The 18,963-nt window shown below is 38.0% G+C and overlaps 1 protein-coding gene across 1 annotated transcript in view; it reads left to right on the top strand.

The window, feature by feature from the left end:
• Positions 1-18,707, top strand: part of RAB10 (RAB10, member RAS oncogene family) — a 65,521-nt gene extending 46,814 nt beyond the window's left edge. The window contains exons 2-6 of the mRNA XM_037066767.1: positions 3,222-3,282; positions 9,221-9,359; positions 12,607-12,696; positions 13,798-13,899; positions 16,214-18,707. Coding sequence (XP_036922662.1) covers positions 3,222-3,282; positions 9,221-9,359; positions 12,607-12,696; positions 13,798-13,899; positions 16,214-16,297 — 476 coding nt within the window. The 3' untranslated portion in view covers positions 16,298-18,707. The remainder of the gene's footprint in view (positions 1-3,221; positions 3,283-9,220; positions 9,360-12,606; positions 12,697-13,797; positions 13,900-16,213) is intronic.
• The last annotated feature ends 256 nt before the right edge of the window (positions 18,708-18,963 follow it).

Genomic DNA, 18,963 nt, shown 5'->3' with positions numbered 1-18,963 from the left:
TCAATCCACTGATGAACAATACAGCCAGCCAGAGCAGAACTGTATTGTATTTTTATAAGTAAAATCTACAATATCGTTGTTTGGATCAACACTGTGATTTCCCTAGTCTGTGGTAATTTAGCAAATAATAATGTTGCAGGAGAATCTGATTATTTCCTCTGGCACAACCTTAGAGGTGCCTGTGTGCCTTTGACAGCTGAATTATTGATTTTGCTCTAATCTTTTAAAATTTATCAAAACCTTTTTTGCTATACCTTAAATATAAGTTTTTCCAGACATAGGTGTGTTTATTTGGGGGGATGTGGTTGGACCAAAAAGTTTGGTTTTAAGTAAAATAAAATACATTCTTGGTTATCACCAATAACTTTATTGAACATTTTACTATTTTGTTTCAGCATTGCTATGATTTGAATGTTGCTACTTTTGAAGTTGTCCCCGAGGCTCCTTAGCCTATCCTTGGTTTTTTTTGGATTCTTTTTTCTTCTTGCTGTTCTGATAAAGGTTTTTTTCTTCCTTATGTTCCGAGTCATAGATTTGATTCTTGGCTTCATCACTCCACTGTTGATTTCCTATACATTCTTCTTCACTTAATACAACCTTTATTTCTGCCTAGGTCTTTTTTATGCTGTTGAAGCACCTAGTGAGTTCCTTGAGCATCCTGATAAGCTAGTGTTTTGAACTCTGCATCTGATAGATTGCTTATGTCCATTTTGTTTAGTCCCTTTTCTTGAGTTTTGTCCAGTTCTTTCATTTGGGCCATATTTCTTTGTCTCCTCACTTTCACAGCCCCCCTTGTGTTTGTTTCTGTATATTAGGTAGAGCCACTTTGATTCACTGGTGCCCTGGCTGGTGTGGCTTAGTGCCGGCTGGAATTGAGTGCTGGCCTGTGAACCAGAGGGTCTCTGGTTTGATTCCCAGTCAGGGCACATGCCTGGGTTGCGGGCCAGGCCTCCATATGGGGCGTGTGAGAAGCAAACACACACTGCTGTTTCTCCCCCTGTTTTCTCCCTCCTTGTCTCTCTAAAAATAAATAACTAAAATATTGAAAAAATTACTTGATAAATGGCTATGTTTTTAATAAATAAAATATATTTTTTAAAAAAGGAAGATTAGGGAGTATTGACAGACAATGGACATGTGGTGGGGGACATGGGAAGCGTTGCAGTTTAGGATAGGGCAGCTCAGGGAAGGCATCATGGTGGAGACTGTTTCAGGTTGGGGGAACCACTAATGCAAAGACCTTGAGGTGAAAGTCTGCTGGTTCTGTGTGTGNATTACTTGATAAATGGCTATGTTTTTAATAAATAAAATATGTTTTTTTAAAAAGGAAGATTAGGGAGTATTGACAGACAATGGACATGTGGTGGGGGACATGGGAAGCGTTGCAGTTTAGGATAGGGCAGCTCAGGGAAGGCATCATGGTGGAGACTGTTTCAGGTTGGGGGAACCACTAATGCAAAGACCTTGAGGTGAAAGTCTGCTGGTTCTGTATGTGGAACAAGGACACAGCTAGCTAGATGAGGGTAAGATATAAGAAAGGATGAGGACAGGGTGGAAAGGGTGGGTAGGCAGAAAGTGTAGGGCTTTATGGACTATTTTAAGCACTTTTGCTAGTCTTCGTGAAAGATGGTATTTGGAGGTAGCCAATAAGCAGTTGGATGTCCCAAGTTTGAAGTTCAGGGGAGAGGTCAGGGCTGTGATAAAATTTGAGAGTTATCAGTGTGTATGTGGAATTTAAAGCTGTGAAATTTTGGAAGATCAAGGGAATGAGTGAAGATAGAAAAAAAGAGTTCATTGTGATTTTTAGGAAAGGTCAGAGAGTTGAGAAACGAGTAATGAAGGTTGAACAGCGGCCAGATAGGTAAACTTACCAGGAGAGTTTTGTGCAGAAAAGAATGAGGAATTGCTTCAACTACTGCTAATTAGTGTGAGGACAGACAACGGTGAGATCGTGAGAGCAGAGGGAACCTCAGGGAATTGAGTATGAGGTTTGTATCTTAAACAGTTAGGTGCCTTTGTCTAAAATAGCCAAAATTCTTAGAACTTTTCCAGTTGTACCTGGTTTCCATCCCAGAGGCTTTAGAGTTTTCAGACTGTGTCCTAATTTAACCTTTCTTCAGGAAAATTTTCTGAAATAGTATTTGTTGTCATGTTTGTCATTGGGATCAATTAAGAAATTGTATGCTTAATTGGAATATTTTTGCTCAGAGTTGGTCTTGACCATCAGACCATTCCAGGATGATTTTCTCAATATTTACTAGAGAAATAAAAATAAAGACTGTCAAAGTAAGAAACGTCCAAACTAGTACAGGATTTTTACAAGAGTTTATTTGAGCCAAAACCCACAACAAAGCAAGATCTCAAATGGCTCAGAAAATAACAGTTTTTGTAGTTTCTTTTATGCTTTTGAGATTAAGAAGCAAATTTAAGGAAGATTATGAAGGTGGGAGAAAGCAAGGTGGGCATTGGATTACAGGATAGTCGAGATTATGTACTCTCTGGAAGGGTGGGCATGCTTTAGAGAGAGGTCTGAAAAGAGGCATTGCAAAGGTGTGTTAATCTAGGTGGACAGAGCTATGGACAGGGCTTTCTTAGGCAAAGATAAGCCTTTTATTATTAAAGAAGTTACAAGCCCTGGGCGAGATGACCCACCATGACCTGCCCAGTTAGGAATTGATGACCAGATCACCTTGTGAGGTTCCTTGCCATAGAACTCTTTTCTCCACAGACAAAGACTGGTGTTTATAAAAGCTAAACCAAGTGGAGACACAGGATGAGGCTGTAGACACTGTAAACTGAGGTTTGTAAATGTCAGGCAAATGTTCCCCAACCCTCCTTTTTTTGTTGGGTATGGGAAGCATAATGGGACCAAGCTAAGATTTTTCTTTCTCATAGTTTCCCTTTGCTCTGCAGGCTAGGAAGATTGTATTTTTTCCTACTGGGAAACCTTTTGTTCCTTTGCATTAAATAGTTTAAAATGTACTTTTTTATTTTCTAATTGTAAGAACTAACTCTTTCTATATAGCTATTTCTTCTACCATCTTGGATCTTTTATTATCATTCAGGTTTAAAATTTGACACATTTGCTCAGAATTGCATACTCAGTGAATATCTAGGACCAAAGATACACAAACAGATTTTAAAAATGTGTTTTTATTCCAGTTAATTTTAGTATACTACAGTTCAGATACAGTTTTTACCTATTTTTTTCTCTGTTGTAGGAATAGACTTTAAGATCAAAACAGTTGAATTACAAGGAAAGAAGATCAAGCTACAGATATGGTAAGTGATGCTAATTTATTCACTTTATGTAGTAGAATGCCAAGGCTGAAGATCTTATCACTTGTTTAGATTCTGTGAGCAATCAGGTGACCTCCTTTCAGAAAGTGAAGTATGGAAATTATTGCCATGGACTTTGGAGGCCAGGAGATCTGGCTGAGTGTTTTATCTTTTCCACTTACTATATGAATTTGGGCAAGTTACATAATCACTGTGAGCCACTTATATCTTCATATGGAAAATGGAGATAATACCACATATCTCAAAAGATTGTTATAAGGATTTCACGAAATAATCTGTGTAAAGCCTCTAGTACATACTTTGCTCACACTCTATTAAAAGGTTTTGGGTTTTATTTTGTTTTGTTTCAAAAAAAATTATTAACTTTTAGAAAAAAAGGGAAAGTGAGAGAAGCATTGATTTGTTGTTCTACTTATTTATGCATTCATTGGATGATTCCTGTGTGTGCTCTGAGAATTGAACCCACAACCTTGATGCATCAGGATGACACTAACCAACTGAGCTACCCTGCCAAGGCATAAAAAATCAATATAATTCTTTTGATGCTCTGATAAGCTTAAGCTAAAATATTTATTTTCTTTAATGTGTTTGTAACTTCTTATAGGCATTATTTCTATTAGTTTTTATATAGAGTTTGCCCACTATAGAAGTACAATAAAATTCTTTAAGTTTGTATCAAGTATTAATCATAGACTTTAAAATTAAATTAGTAGTTTTAAATGCATATATTCAAATTCTTGTTTCAACATGAAAAGTTTCTGTTCTGTGATTGAATTTTAGGTTTGGAAACGTTCTTCAGTCTTTGCTAAATTTTTGTCTTATTTTTCTTTTTTCTTTTATATTTACTACATATAGCAGTAATTTATTATGAAATGTTGATCTAGTTTCTGTTTGAGGCACAATTCGTGTCTCATTAATGTCTTTCTTTTCTTTATTCGAGTGATCTTCCTTTCTTGCTTTCTTTCTGGGAGTCTTTAGTCTCTGTTGCACGGGGGTGGAGACAGGTCTCACCCTGGCCATGGCACACATCTGTAGGACTACAATTAGCTTGTTTGGCTGATAGGAACGTTTCTCCAGCTTTTAAAATCCCAGATCTCTAGAAACTTTCACCACAGTATCTTCTGCGATCTACATTTTCCATGGAGTAGCAGTTCCTGCCAGGAAAACAGCTACAATGAGTTACTTCTAGTGAGCCTTTTCCCTTCCCCTTTCCCCCTCCTTCTCCCGTCCCTTTTCTTCCCTTCCTTCCTTCTTTCCTTCCTTCCTTTTGAGGGGGTGTGCCAGAAATGCTTGCCATAGTCACCAAAAATCATTAGTGTCTTATAGAAGAATTAACTGTTTACCTTTGTCGGGTACCAGAGACTTGGGAGTCATCCTTCCTTCCTTCTCATTTCTTTAACCCCAATGTCCAGTTTAGCAAACCTCCAAAAATGTGTCTAGAATTCATACACAATTTGCCCTCTCCACTGGACCTACCTTAGTTGAAGGCATCATTACATTACTTCTTTGGACCATCCTTTTGCCTTCTTCCAGTAATTTTTCTGCAGAATGGCCAGTGTAACCGACCTTTTTCAAGTATAAACCTAGTCATGGTTTTCATCCCTTCCCCTATTTATAACTGTTTTGACTTTCCATTGCATTTCAAATAAAAGTGCAAATTCCAAATCCAAATTTCTTACCACAGTTTACAGAGTGGGCCCCTGCCCACATTTCTGGCCTCCTTTGTGTACATCATTTCTGCCTGCAACTGATCTCCTTTTAATTCCATGGAAAAAGCATGTGCTTTTCCCATTTAGGACTTTAAGATGCCCTGGAGACCACCCTCAACCCCCTAACTTTGTACTTCTCCGAGCACTAGGTAGACTGAGCATTCTGAAGTACCACTCTATTCTAGAGACTTCTTTTTTCAATAGGGATGCAATTTGAAAACTCTGGGTTCTGGCTCCTGCCCCTCCTGACCTCATCTCTCACCAACTTTGTTCCAGTCACTATGGCCATTTTGTTCCTCCCTTGAACATGCCAGGCATGGTCCCATTGGGGCCTTTGTACATCAACTGTTTCTTCTACTTGAAATGGTTCTCATCAGATCGTTGGCCTACTGCCTTCTCTCAGTCAGATCTTCAGTGTTATTCTCAGAGAGAGGACTTGGTGATAACTAGCTAAAGTAGCCTGATTCTCCCAGCACTATTGGGTTTATCCTATAGTTTATCTTTGTCTTAGTTTATTTTTTAATGAGGCTTTAAAAAAAAGATTTTATGTATTTATCTTTAGAGAGTGGAGAAGGGGAGAGAGAGAAAGAGGGAGAGAAACGTGGATGTGTGGGAGAAACATCAGTTGGCTGGGAATCGAACTGGCGACCTTTGGGTTTTCATGACTACACCCAACCCACTGAGCCACACCAATCAGGGCAGAATGTAAGCTTGTTGAGGGTGGCATCCCATCTGTCTTAGTTTGTGGTTCTACAGCCACCACCTAGAACAGAGCCTGGAAAATGTAAATGCTCAGTAAGTATTTGTTGACAGAATGATTTGGGTGAATTTCTGTTCATATTTTTCACCTTAAGCATCAGCTTTATAGAGAGGACCACCCTGATCATTCTGTCTAGATTATTTCCTTCCTTATTCTTCATCACGCCACCCTGGTTACCTTGTTGGCATTTGTCACAGTTTGGGATTATATATTTATTTGTTTATCCCTGTCCCCACAGGAGTGTAAACTTCACAGGGCAGACACCAGGCAATTTAAACTTACGTCATTTTGGATGTTGAGGCATTGCATATCTATGAGGAAATCCAGATCTTGTTAAAATAAAACTGGGTCCAAGGAATTTAACATCCTAATTTAAATATGGGGTCTTTGACTTACAAAACAGATAGGTAATGTTTCTGGCCTGTTCCAGTGTTGTTGGTGCCCAGACTAAAAATAACTGTCATCGTAGCAGCTAGAGGACACAGCTTCCTTGACTCTGTGGGACTAATAATTAAGAAAATAAGCTATTTTGTTGCTAGGAATATGTTACTCCTTTTATAATATATCAGTGAGAAAAATATTCTCTCAACTGTATCTACTTATGTAACGAGAATTCTGTCATCGTTGGTTTATAATTTCAGAAACCTGATTATTATACATAGGCTTAGAAGGAAAAAAAATTTTAATGGGAGACGAACGTCAAGTGCAGAGTTTTGGTAACAGACTTATAAACCTTATATGATGAGATAAAAACATCATCGCTGTAATTTAACATCTGCTTTTGCTTATTGGGATCAACCTGCTATCCTTAAACCTGGGTGTATGTGTGTGGGCAAACCTAAAAATAACTTGACTGATGAAAAAGCAGCTGTGACTATTTTTAGTCCTGGGCAAAGGGTCACCAATTAGCCTAGAAGTAGTGGGACAAGGGCTCTGTTCTGGTGTGAAGTACATTGTTGATAGCCTTAACAACTGGTATGAGCTGCTATAATGAGATTCCAGAACAAGGATACTTTGAGATCAGTGAGCCAAAGGAGCCCGATCATGTTGTGGGTAGATACAGTGATGTTGAAAAAATGTAAAAGTATGAATTCTATAGATGAAAATAGGATATAGAAAACTTAAAAAATCTTAACAGGGAGAGCATATCAAGAGGGAATATAACTGGGTGTAAAGTTTTTTGGAAGATAGAGGAGACAAAAATCAAAGAACAGATGGAGTAGTATCTCATGAATCAAAACAAATTTACTTTGAACCTATATAGTAATTACCTTTCTTTTCAGGGGGCCATTAATATTGCAGTATCTTTTTTAAAAGATTTTATTTATTTATCTTTAGAGGGGAAGGGAAGGAGAGAGTGAGAGAAATATCAGTGTATGGTTGCCTCTTGTGTGTCCCCTGCAACCCAGGCATGTGCCCTGACTGGGAATTGAACCATGATCCATTGGTTCACAGGCCTGTGCTCAATCCACTAAGCTACACCAGCCAGGGCTATTTCAGTATCTTTTATATTGGTATTTCATAACTAACCAGTGTTATAATATAAACCTCTTCTCCAGGTGCTGTTAATTTAGACTTAGTTGCTCTTTATTTTTAGAGAGAGGGGAAGGGAGAGAAAGAGGAAGGGAGACTTCAATGTGCCAGAGAAATATTGATTAGTCACACAGCCCCAACTGGGGACCTGGCTGCAACTGAGGCGTGTGCCATAACCAGAAATCAAACCTGGGACCTTTGGCTTTGCAGGATGATACACAGCCAGCTGAGCCACACCAGTCGGGGCAGACTTAGTTGCTTTTGCAGTGTGTTCTTTCTGGGCGGAGAATTTTAGTCATAGATTTGACACTGAAGCATGCATATGATTTGCTAATTGTGTAAGGTGAATGAATGAGGAGAAAGGAAGCACATGATAGCTATACAGTGTTGGGGTTGGTGTTCATAGCGTTAGTGTTAGATCTCCCTAAATTGTTATTACTTATAACAGAAACTGAATTGCATGGCTTCTCCATTTCCTTTACTATTCTTAACACCCCCATCTATTTTGTACCTACCAGTATGCCTCTTTTTTTTTTTAAGATTTTATTTATTTATTTATCTTTAGAAGGGAAGGAGAGAGGGAGAGAAACATCAATGTATAGTTGCCTTTCGTGCATCCCCTGCTGGGAGTTGGCCTGCAGGGAACTGACCTGCAACCCAGGCATGTGCCCTGACTGGGAATCGAACCGTGATCCTCTGGTTCTCAGGCCAGTGCTCAATCCACCGAGCTATACCAGCCAGGGCGTACCAGTATGCTTCTTAATCCCTGCATCTTTCCCCCATACTTTCCTGTCCCAGCTGATAAATCTTCAAATGATCTCCATTTCTCTGATTCTGTTTCTGTTCTGCTTGTTTGCCTAGTTTGTATTTTCAGATTCAGTTGTTGATAGTTGTGAGTTCCTTGCCACTTTAATGTTAATAATTTTTATCTTTTTCATAAATAAGTCCCTTTAACATTTCATTTAATAATGGTTTTCTAATGATGAACTCCTTCAGCTTCTGGGAGCTCTTTATCTGCCCTTTGATTCTAAATGATAGCTTTGCTGGATAAAGTTATCCAGGTTGTAAGTCGTTGCTTTTCATGACTTTGAATACTTCTTGCCAGTTCCTTCTAGCCTGCAGAGTTTCTTTTGAGAAATCAGCTGATAGGCTTGTGGGAACTCCATTGTAGGTAACTCTCTGTTTTTCTCTTGCTGCTTTTAACATTCTCTCTTTATCTTTAACCTTTGGCACTTTAATTATGGTGTGTTTTGGTGTGGTCTTCTTTGGGTCCATAAATAAAATCTTCAAAACATGTTTGTGCTGATGAGAATGATCTATAAAAGGAAGAAAGTGGTGATGCACACAAGAGGGAAAAATTAAAGGAGCAAATTATGTGTCTTAAATCATTGGTTTTGAAAGTATTGAAAAATACTGTTTACATCATGTTTTTGTCTTATAAACAAGGTTATTTTTACAATGATTCTAATGATTCTAAAGGTAGATGTGGTTATACTTTGGTGTAGTCCTTTAATGTTCTAAAATTTCCACATGCTTTTGCATTACATTATAGAGCTAGAGCACTTAAAAATGGAACTTTTTTAAAAAGCCAAGACTTTTTATCACATTTACTGGTATTCATTTTAACATAACTTCAGGAGATTTGTTTTGTCACCTTTTATTGTTTTCCCTTCCAGTTTTTCATTCAGTATAGGTAGGTCATTAATTTGCTTTGACTAAAAAGTTTTATATAGACATATGTGCTTATGAATAATCATAATGGTTTACCAATTAAGAATTAAGTTAGTGGTGCCTCTATTTTGGATGTTTGGTATAGAGTGGATTTTAATCTGTATTCTAACAAATTATTCTATAGATTTATCTTTTATCTAGAATATAGTAATACCAAATGCTCACAAATTTTCATTATTTATTTCAGGGATACGGCAGGCCAGGAGCGATTTCACACCATCACAACCTCCTACTACAGAGGAGCAATGGGTATCATGCTAGTATACGACATCACCAATGGCAAAAGTTTTGAAAACATCAGCAAATGGCTTCGAAACATAGATGAGGTGAGACCCAGAAATTGCATAAACCTTTCACATGCTTGGTTGAGGAGAAAAGATATTCTACTTGATCTTTAGGGTATAACGCAGTATTATTGAACATTTCTACTTCTTTAATTTTTAGTATTATTTTTTACCTTTTTCTTAAATTTGGGTGCAGGTCTATCTAGAACTTCATTCAAGGCAATGACTAAGTTACCCCAAAACTCTCTGTAGCCATCCTGTAAGATGGCCCCAATAGAAGCTACTGATGGTTTTACACTCCTTTTGTTAGGCAAAGTATTTTTAAATGCTGTATGATCTCTTTCCCCTATTCCCCAACCATGAGCTGTGGGGACTTTGGGGTCCCCTTGCTTTGTACCCTGTTACAACAGGAATTTACCTAGGAATGCAAGGGTGGTTTAATGTATCAAAAATCAATGTAATTCATCATATTAATAACAAAAACCATGTGATCATTTCAAAAGAGGTAGGAAAAACACTCGACAAAATCCAATACCTTTAATGATAAAAACACTCAACAAACTAGAAATAGAAGAGAATTCTCTTAGCATAATAAAGGACATCTGTGAAAATCCCACAGGCAGCACCATACCTGCTCCTGTACAATCAAGAACATGATAAGGGCGCCTGTTCTGGTCACTGCTCTTCAGCACCGTGCTGGAGATTCTAGCAGACAAAGAAACGGGGGCACTGAGGCTGTGAATTTAAAGTCTGTTTTTAAGTGATCTTGTATGTAGAGAATCCTGAGGAATCCATGCACATACAATAAAAAATAAGCTATGAGTGTTACCGAACCCACCCAGTGTGGGGTGGGGGTGGTCCTACTGCTCACTGCCTACCAGGCAAACGTCCGAAGATGGAGTTGGGTGGGGAAGAAAGGAGTCTTCTATTTAATGGAAAGTTTCTGCCAAAAATACCTGGGCAAGGGGAAAGAAAAAGTCAGCATGACAACAAAAGGTAGTCTCATTACAACTTTTGAATAGGTTCAGGAACTGAAAGTAACACAAGAACTAAAACCTGTTCACAGTGCTGACTGTTACCAACAAGGTCTTTGGAAATAATGGCAAGTTTCTGCCTCAAAGTTCATTCCCTCCAAGAATCCAAAGAAAAATCACCCTGTGACCCTCTGCCAGCCCAGTTCAAGGTCGCACCAGGAACCTCTTTTCCCACACAGCAGTATCACAGACGTGGATGGCTTAGCTAGTCTCTGTTTGCTGTCCAGATTCAGGCAGCTTTCGGAGTTTGTGCCCCCAGGCCTCTGCTCTAGACCTGCGCTGGCCGTCATTGGCAGGCCCACTGGTGACCAGTGACATGCTCCCTGCCTGAGGAAGGGGAAAGAACCAACAGCCTTTTTGCTTCCCAGCACGCTTGGCTTCCAAAGTCCTCTCCCAGAGTCCCATGCATGCTGAAAGCCAGTGGGAGTCTCCAGCCTTCCAGCCAATGAGGGCCAGTATCTGCCATGTTTGCCTTTGCTCCTCTTCCAGCTGCCATGTTTAACAGGGGGCCAAGTCTCCAGTCACACGTGCACAGCTCAAATCCCTCTCCCATTTCCGGGAGGGAGGGGTGTCCCCACTTACCTTAGCACCACCAGTTAGCAAGTTCTGTAAGGCTGCAGGGAGCAAGGTCAGTATACAAAATCAGTTGTGTTTCTGTACACAAGGACTGAATAATTCAAAGATGAAATGAAGAGTATAATTTCATTTACCAAAGCATCAAAAAAACATGAAAACTTAACCGAAGAAGGAAGACTTATACACTGAAACTGTAAAATACTGAAAGAATTGTAGGATGATCTAAATAGTTGGGAAGACATCCCATACTTATCAGTAGGAAGATTTCATATTGTTAAGAACGCAGCACTGCCCAGTGTGACCTACAAATTCAGTGAATCCCAGTCGTCTGCTTTTGGTGGAAATTGAAAAGCTCATCCTAAAATTTGTATGGTAATGCAAATGACCCTGAGTAGCCAAACAGTCTCGAAATGGGGAATGACGTTTAAGCTGAGACCTGAAGAGATGAGTAGAAGTCATCCAGATAAAGAAGGGGGCTGGTGGAAAGAGTGTGATGGATTCAAATTTACGATCAATCAAAACTCAAAGTACCCTTGGTATCCAGAGAACATAACTACCTTGGCTGTGGGGATATTCAGGGACAGGTGCATTGGGCCAAAGATAAATGTGATTTGCAGCTATTTTTCTCCTTCCATGGGTTGTTTTTTCACTTTGATAATATTACCATTAACACTGAAGTTTTTAATTTTGATGAAGTCTAATTTTTTCTTTTTGTTGCTTATGCTTTTAGTGTTACATCCAAGAAATCATTGTCAAATACAATGTCATAAAACTTTTCATATTTTCTAAGAGTTTTATAGTTATAAGTCTTATACGTATTTAGGCCTGATTCATTTTGAGTTCGTTTTTATATATGATGTAAGTTAGGGGTACAACTTCATTCTTTTACATGTTGCTATGTAGTATTCCCAACACCATTTGTTGAAGATTATCCTTTTCCCATTGAATGGTCTTGACAAAAATCATTTGACTGTATATACGAGTTTATTTCTGTGCTCTCTATTTCGGTCATCTGTATGTCTATCTTTATGCCAGTAGCACAGTTTTGAAGACTTTAGCTTTGTAGTAAGTTTTGAAATCAAGAAATAAGTATAAATCTTCCAACCTTGTACTTCTTTTTCAAGATGGTTTTGACTATTCAGGGTTTCTTGAGATTCCATATGAATTTTCAGGGTGGATTTTTCTATTCGTGCAAAAGATTTCATTAGGATTTTGATGGAGCAAATGTTTGTTTTTAACTGATTCTTCTGCGTGGGTTCTTGTGCCCCAGCAGTGTAGCTTTTTGAGACTTTAAAGGCTCTGTAGAATTTTTAATTAATGCTTCTGTAGGATAATACCCATGATCTAAAATCATGATTCATCTTGGATTATGTACGAGAGATTCCAGCTTCAGATCTCTTTTGCGTTTGCCTCTCCCTTCTCTTGGTGAGAACATGTATAACAGTAATCAGGCAGCCTCATACAGTGGGAAAATAATGTTTGATAGGGGTATGTCTTTGTTGTGATTCTTTCCTAGGTAATTAAAAATTTTGTGTAAGCTTTTAGCATGGGATGATTTGGGGGTAATTCCTTTAAAACTTTCAGACTATTGATACCATATATTGAGGAAAAGTCATTTTGGGGGAGTAGTAAGCCATAGCTCATGGGATTGTGTAAATAAAATTTTTGTTCCATTTTAGCATGCCAATGAAGATGTGGAAAGAATGTTACTAGGAAACAAGTGTGATATGGATGATAAAAGAGTTGTACCTAAAGGAAAAGGAGAACAGGTAAAGAGTTCTGAATCAGCCCTGGCTGGGTAGCTCAGTTGGTTAGAGCATAGCCCCGATAGACCAAGGTTGTGGGTTCAGTCCCTGGTCAGGGCACATACAAGAATCAGCCAATGAATGCATAAATAAGTGGAACAACAAATTGATGTTTGTCTCTCCCCCTTCCTGTCTAAAAACCAATAACTTAAAAAAAATCTCCAAATAAAACTAATGTGCTGCCCTTTCTTTGTGAAGATGGCATTGCATGTGATTGTTTTTACAGCAGTGAAAATGGAGTGCCCTGGGCTGTTCACACTGGTTTTTAAATGCTGTTGGAAGGAGTAGCTTATGAGTGAACTTACTTCGATATGTATTCAACAGTTACAGAATTAAATCTGTGACTACCATTTTTAGTCTTATTTAAGCTACAGAGGGGAAAATAAAAGTTACTGATTGTCAATTTTTTAAATTTAAGACATTAAAGAAATGTATTAATTAATGATTCCATAGATGGACAGTCAGTTGCCTGTGACAAGCAGAAACTAGGTACTGCCTGAGTCACTTTGAACTTCTCTCAAGTTTCCCCCTGGAGTAAAATACAGTTGACTCTTGAACAGTGTGCTGACGCTTCACCCCTGTATGACTTTAGACTCCCCAAAAACTTGACTACAGTTGTTCCTCAGTGTCTGCAGGGAATTGGTTGCAGGGCCCTCTGTGATTCCCAAAATCCAAAGACACACAAGTCTCTTACATCAAATGGCATAGGATAATGCATACAGCGGGCCCCTGTATCTGCAGGGGCAAAACCCAGGGATCCAAAGGGCCAAATGTGTATTTACTGGGAAAAATCCACTCACTTCAAACGTGTGTTGTTCCAGGTTCAACTGTACTTGTTTTAGAATACCCGAAGTAAGCGCTTAGAAGATTCTTTTATTATTTTTGTTTGTTTATTTTTAAAGAGCTTGACTGTTTGAATGCGGATCCATTGAAATAAACTGTTTTATATAGATACCTGGAACTGCTACCTTTAGCGTAATATTACTGTTGCCTCTAACATGCTAAAGTCATCAGTTGGCAACGTGTACTTGATAATTTTGTGATGACATTTTGCTTCTATTTTAGATTGCAAAGGAGCATGGTATTAGATTTTTTGAGACTAGTGCAAAAGCAAATATAAACATTGAAAAGGCCTTTCTCACATTAGCTGAAGATATCCTTCGAAAGGTAAGTTCCTATTTTTATTTACTGTCAAGGTGTTCAGTTTCGTAGTTGAATGCCTGGTCTTTCTAAAGTACTAGATTTACATACAAAACTTGGGTTTGGGTGACATTGTTTTGAAACTTATTACCATCACCAGTATCTAATCCTTGAAAGTGAATTAAGGAGCTGGGAGAACAGAGGGGCTGTAGAAATCTGTAGGATCTAGTCAGTAGTAATAGTTACTGTCATGCTCTCCCACACTTACTCTCTAGTCCCTTCGTCCCTACTCTTTTTTTCCCAGCTTTTTGTCTGGTCCATTGTGTCGTGGCTTTTCTCTTTACTTTTGGATTCATTTCTCTTACACATCCTTTGCATTTCCATAGATCATTTTTTAAAGTTTAAGATAAGAAGTGAATGTATTCTGTAGTTACTGCTGCAGAAACACTATTCTTCTGTATAGTGATTCTCACGTGCCAATAAAGGGCATGTATATGTTTTACACAGAATAAACAGAGTAGATCCACCCCCAAATTTTATTTAGCAGATCATTTCAATCTGTAATGTAAAAAGGATAATAAAAATTAGGCTGAAAATGTGATCTCAGGGAATTCAGTTTACAAGGTTAATTTCTGTGTTTCATTTGTAAACCCCAAAACTTACCAGTGCAAGTAACTTGTGGCAAAATTGGGAGATCTGATTTTCATATTTTCCCTCAAATGAGTAGATTTGGTTATGAGTTCTGAATTCTCTGTTCAGTCTGTAGTAATTTATATGCAAATAAAATAAGAGAAAATCTGACACAAATCTTAAAAGGAAAAACATTGTATAGGAGAAAATTTCATTGCTTATGGTAACCTTTCAGCTTTTATTTTTCAAAAACCAAACCCAGAGATTTAAAAAAATACATGTATACACATGCACATAATGTAAACTGTAATAGTGGTAGAATATCAAGTAAAAATCTAGTAAGATCTCAGAGAAACCAAGCCACTTAATTTTCGGAATGAAATGGTATCTGTTAACTATGATAGAGTGTTCAAACTGGATAAAACAGACCTCAATTACTGCTGTTCGAAGTGACTATAAAACAAAGCCTGTTCCCTTCCTCATCTGCCAACATCCTGCATATTAAGTCTGATGGCTGTGACATAGTGAGCAATAAAAAGCAAGTTAGGATATAATTGTGTAGTGTGATCTTATTTTTTAAATTATTCCAACACACGTTTAGCATCATAATGTAATTGCATGGTCACACTGCACTTGGTTATGTTTAGCGAACAAATGTCTGGAGGGCTGTGAGCTCTCACATCATGCGAACTCTGGTGCAGCGGTGCCAGTAAGAGGGCCACACAGGACAGGATCCTGAATTGGTAGAAACTATTTGTATTTCAGAGATTGGTGGGTCACAGTGAAAAATTATTCCAGTATTTACAGAACTTGTCACAAACTTGTTGAAATACCCTTGTCTCTGTTCTTTCTCTTTCTGGATATTTTGGTCTTCTTTATTGTTTTTTATTTCTGCCCATACTATGTTCCTTGATCTTCTCAACAGTCTTTGCATTTTTTTAAAAAATAGTGCTATATCAAAAAAAATTGTGCTATATTGTCATTGTGTGATCTGTGTCCCATTGAGGTAGATCTTTCTTGTTTTCATATTAAAGGTTAAAAAGTATGGATGCACCAATGAGTAAAGATCTCAGTGTAGCATCTTTCCCAGTTAGATAGGGCCAGATATGAGGTGGTGCTTTTTTCACACACTTTTCAATCTGGTAACCTGAGTTAAAACATCAAACATAAACTTGCTTAAGGTCAGGTGTGATGATACACAGTGGTGGTTTTTGACTAGCAACTTTTTGTGCAGTACTTTTTCTCTTGAGTTGATAAAAGAAGAATCATTTTTGTCATGCAGACTTCAGTCTCAAAAGGCAAGTAACTACACAGAAAAGGGCCTTTTCACTTTTCTGAAGTTAGACATGACCTACCATTAATTTTATGCATATGCTTGATAATGCTTTTTAAGTACTCAGGGTCAGGGACTAGGAGGTAACAGATTTCTCTGCTAAAAATGTTAGGGGCAGGGAGGATTTCAGAAGATTTTCCGGGATTTCAGAGGAGTGCTGGGAGGCCTCTAGACCTTTCACAGCTTGGAGAGAGCAGGCAAAATGAGTATCAAGAACAAGGCTTCCATCTTTACCTTGCACAGGGGAGAAGACCTGTCTCATGACTGTAATTGCATTCTGTTACATAAATGAACATTTATGAGAGTATTTCTGTTGAATCTTGATTTATCTGTGGCGGTGGTTTTTCATGGGTTCCTTTCCTCGTGTGTTTGTTCCAGACCCCCGTAAAAGAGCCCAACAGTGAAAACGTAGATATCAGCAGTGGAGGCGGCGTGACAGGCTGGAAGAGCAAATGCTGCTGAGCGTGCTCCTGTTCCATCAGTTGCCATCCACCACCCTGTGTTCTCTTGCTGCAAAATAAACCACTCTGTCCATTTTTAACTCTAAATAGATATTTTTGTTCCTCATCTTAACTATCCAGTTCACCTGTTTGTTCTTTCATCTGTGACTGCTTGCTGACTTTATAATTTTCTTTAAACAAAAAAACTGTATAGAAAAATCATGTCTGTGACTTCATTTTTAAATGTACTTGCTCAGCTCACCACTGCATTTCAGTTGTATTATAGTCCAGTTCTTATCAACATTAAAACTTGTAGCAATCATTTCAACTCTATTCTGCAAATTGTATAAGAATAAAAGTTAGAATTAACAATTTTATTTTGTACAACAGTGGAATTTTCTGTCATGGAGAATGTGCTTGAGTCCCTTTAATCTATAGACACATAATAGTGAAAGAAACAAAAGCCAGGAAAACACTCATTTTCGCCTTGAATATGTAAATGGGATTAATTTTGTCCTGTGCCTTATGTGGAAAGGAACTTTGGTTTTTCCCTTTCTTTTGTTTTGTTTGATTTTGTTTTGTTTTGTTTTGATGGAAGCATGTGCAGGAGACATCCAAACATAAACCATTAAAATGTTTATAGTTTGCTTGGCTGTAATTTTCCAAGTAGTTAATTGAGGACAAAGGATAGCGCAGAAGTGACAGCTCTGGTTTGCCGAGACTCATTTTAAGTGGCCTTAATGTTTAAAACTATTCCTGCCACTGGTTCTTCTTGGCCACTTCCTCCTTGTGTTTTTTTGTCTTCCTGCATGCTGCTTTATTTGCTTTTCCCTCCCCACCACCTCGTGGTATGAGTTGTTTTAAAATGGAAGGGGCAAACTAGTAGGTTTGTCGAGTTTAACATAAAGCACTGATTTAACTTGCTAAGTAAACTGAAAGAAAATTCTAACTGCCTACTATGGGAATGTCAGTTACTTATGTCTTCCCCTCGCTTTGTCCCTCCCTCAAATCTCCGCCCCAGATCCTTTCATTTGCCGTTTGACTTCATGCTCCTCTTCTCCTTTCCTCTTGGTTCCCTTAGCCGTTGCGTTTATGAAATGGAGGAGTTCATTGCATGCACTAGTGTTTGGAGGGTGTCGTGGTTTGTCTTTCTGATTAGGTATATAGCCTATTCACTTTCCTAGAATGAATCTTGAACCTGAATTTGGTAGCCTCTGCTTTGGCACCTCCTCTAGCAGTTTGGTAGCCCAGTAAAGGTTGTGGGAAAAAAGGGGGGGAAGGAGGAGTGAAATTTATTAACATGTTTGCCAAATATATTGAGATTTGGCCTTCGAAGAACACTTTTTCAGTGTTAGTTATCTTTACCTTAAGATTTAGAAATACCTTAGTGTATTATTCATTTTAAGTCCTCTCACATCCCTTTGGAGAACTTGTATTAATTACCATGGATTCAGAAAAAGGACAACAAAAGGCTTTTCATGTAAAGACAAGATCTCTGGCCATCTCTAACCTTGTCCTTTTTTTTTTTTCACTTCATTTTTCTAGTTTTGCTTCATTGCTTAACATTAGGATAGGGTAGTTAAGTTTGCTACGCTGCTAGCATCCTAAGATGATACCTTTGTTGAAATAATTGTGAATAGCATGATTCATTTCTAGCAGAGGCTGAGTTTAGGACAGCAGCTTCCTTTGGAAAGTCTTTCTGTGTTTTGTGGACAGCATTTTAATGCCCTCTTGGCTCGCATAAACAAGTAGAGACGTATCTGCTACAAATGCCCGCGCGTTTTTTCAGATAGTGCCCTAAAAGCAGTTTGTATGCCTCACTGGTGGTTGTTCCTAGCTTTTCCCCCCTCACTTGACTTTATCATTGTTTACTACTAGTAAAAGCAGCATTGCCAAATAATCCGTAATTTTCCACTAAAAAAAAATAATGAAATGATGTTAGGCTTCTTGAAAAGTTTTAAGGTTAAACCTACTGTTATTAATTAATTTTGGTGTGTTTGTTGCCTTCCCTTACCTGGAATGTGGCAGTTTTTTTTATTTTTAATCTTTACTCATTCAATTCAGTCAGTGACTTAAGGTTTGAGAGCTAAGCACTGGGATTTTTTGGGTAACAGACTGACAGTTTTGTTTGCATAATTATAATCGGCATTGTACATAGAAAGGATATGGCTACCTTTTGTTAAATCTGCACTTTCTAAATATCAAAAAAAGGGAAATGGAGTATAAATCAATTTTTGTATAACCTGTTTGAAACATGAGTTTTATTTGCTTAATATTAGGGCTTTGCCCCTTTTTCTGTAAGTCTCTTGGGATCCTGTGTAGAAGCTGTTCTCTCTCATTAAATACCAAACAGTTAAGTCCATTCTCTGGTACTAGCTACAAATTCGGTTTCATATTCTACTTAACAATTTAAATAAACTGAAATATTTCTAGATGGTCTACTTCTGTTCATATAAAAACAAAACTTGGTTTCCAACTGTGTGGCTTGGTTTTTATTTATTTGTGAAGTTGAAGATGGAGGATTACTTTGGAAAATAATGCAGAATGAATATTAGAGGGCAGAAAAAGGAAATAACTTTCTCAACTTCGGGAAAACTGGGAAGGCAATTTCAAGAACTATCTTTGGTAAGAAACTACATTAAAAAATAGACTTACCTCTAGGACAGTAAAGCAGAATCATCCTGGTGT

Source organism: Sturnira hondurensis, unplaced genomic scaffold, assembly GCF_014824575.4.
Source record: "Sturnira hondurensis isolate 20B ecotype Veracruz unplaced genomic scaffold, ASM1482457v3 Scaffold0016663, whole genome shotgun sequence".
In the NCBI taxonomy this organism is placed as follows: Eukaryota; Metazoa; Chordata; class Mammalia; order Chiroptera; family Phyllostomidae; genus Sturnira; species Sturnira hondurensis.
The sequence above is the reverse complement of the archived record's forward strand: the minus strand, read 5'-3'. Positions and strand labels throughout refer to the sequence as shown.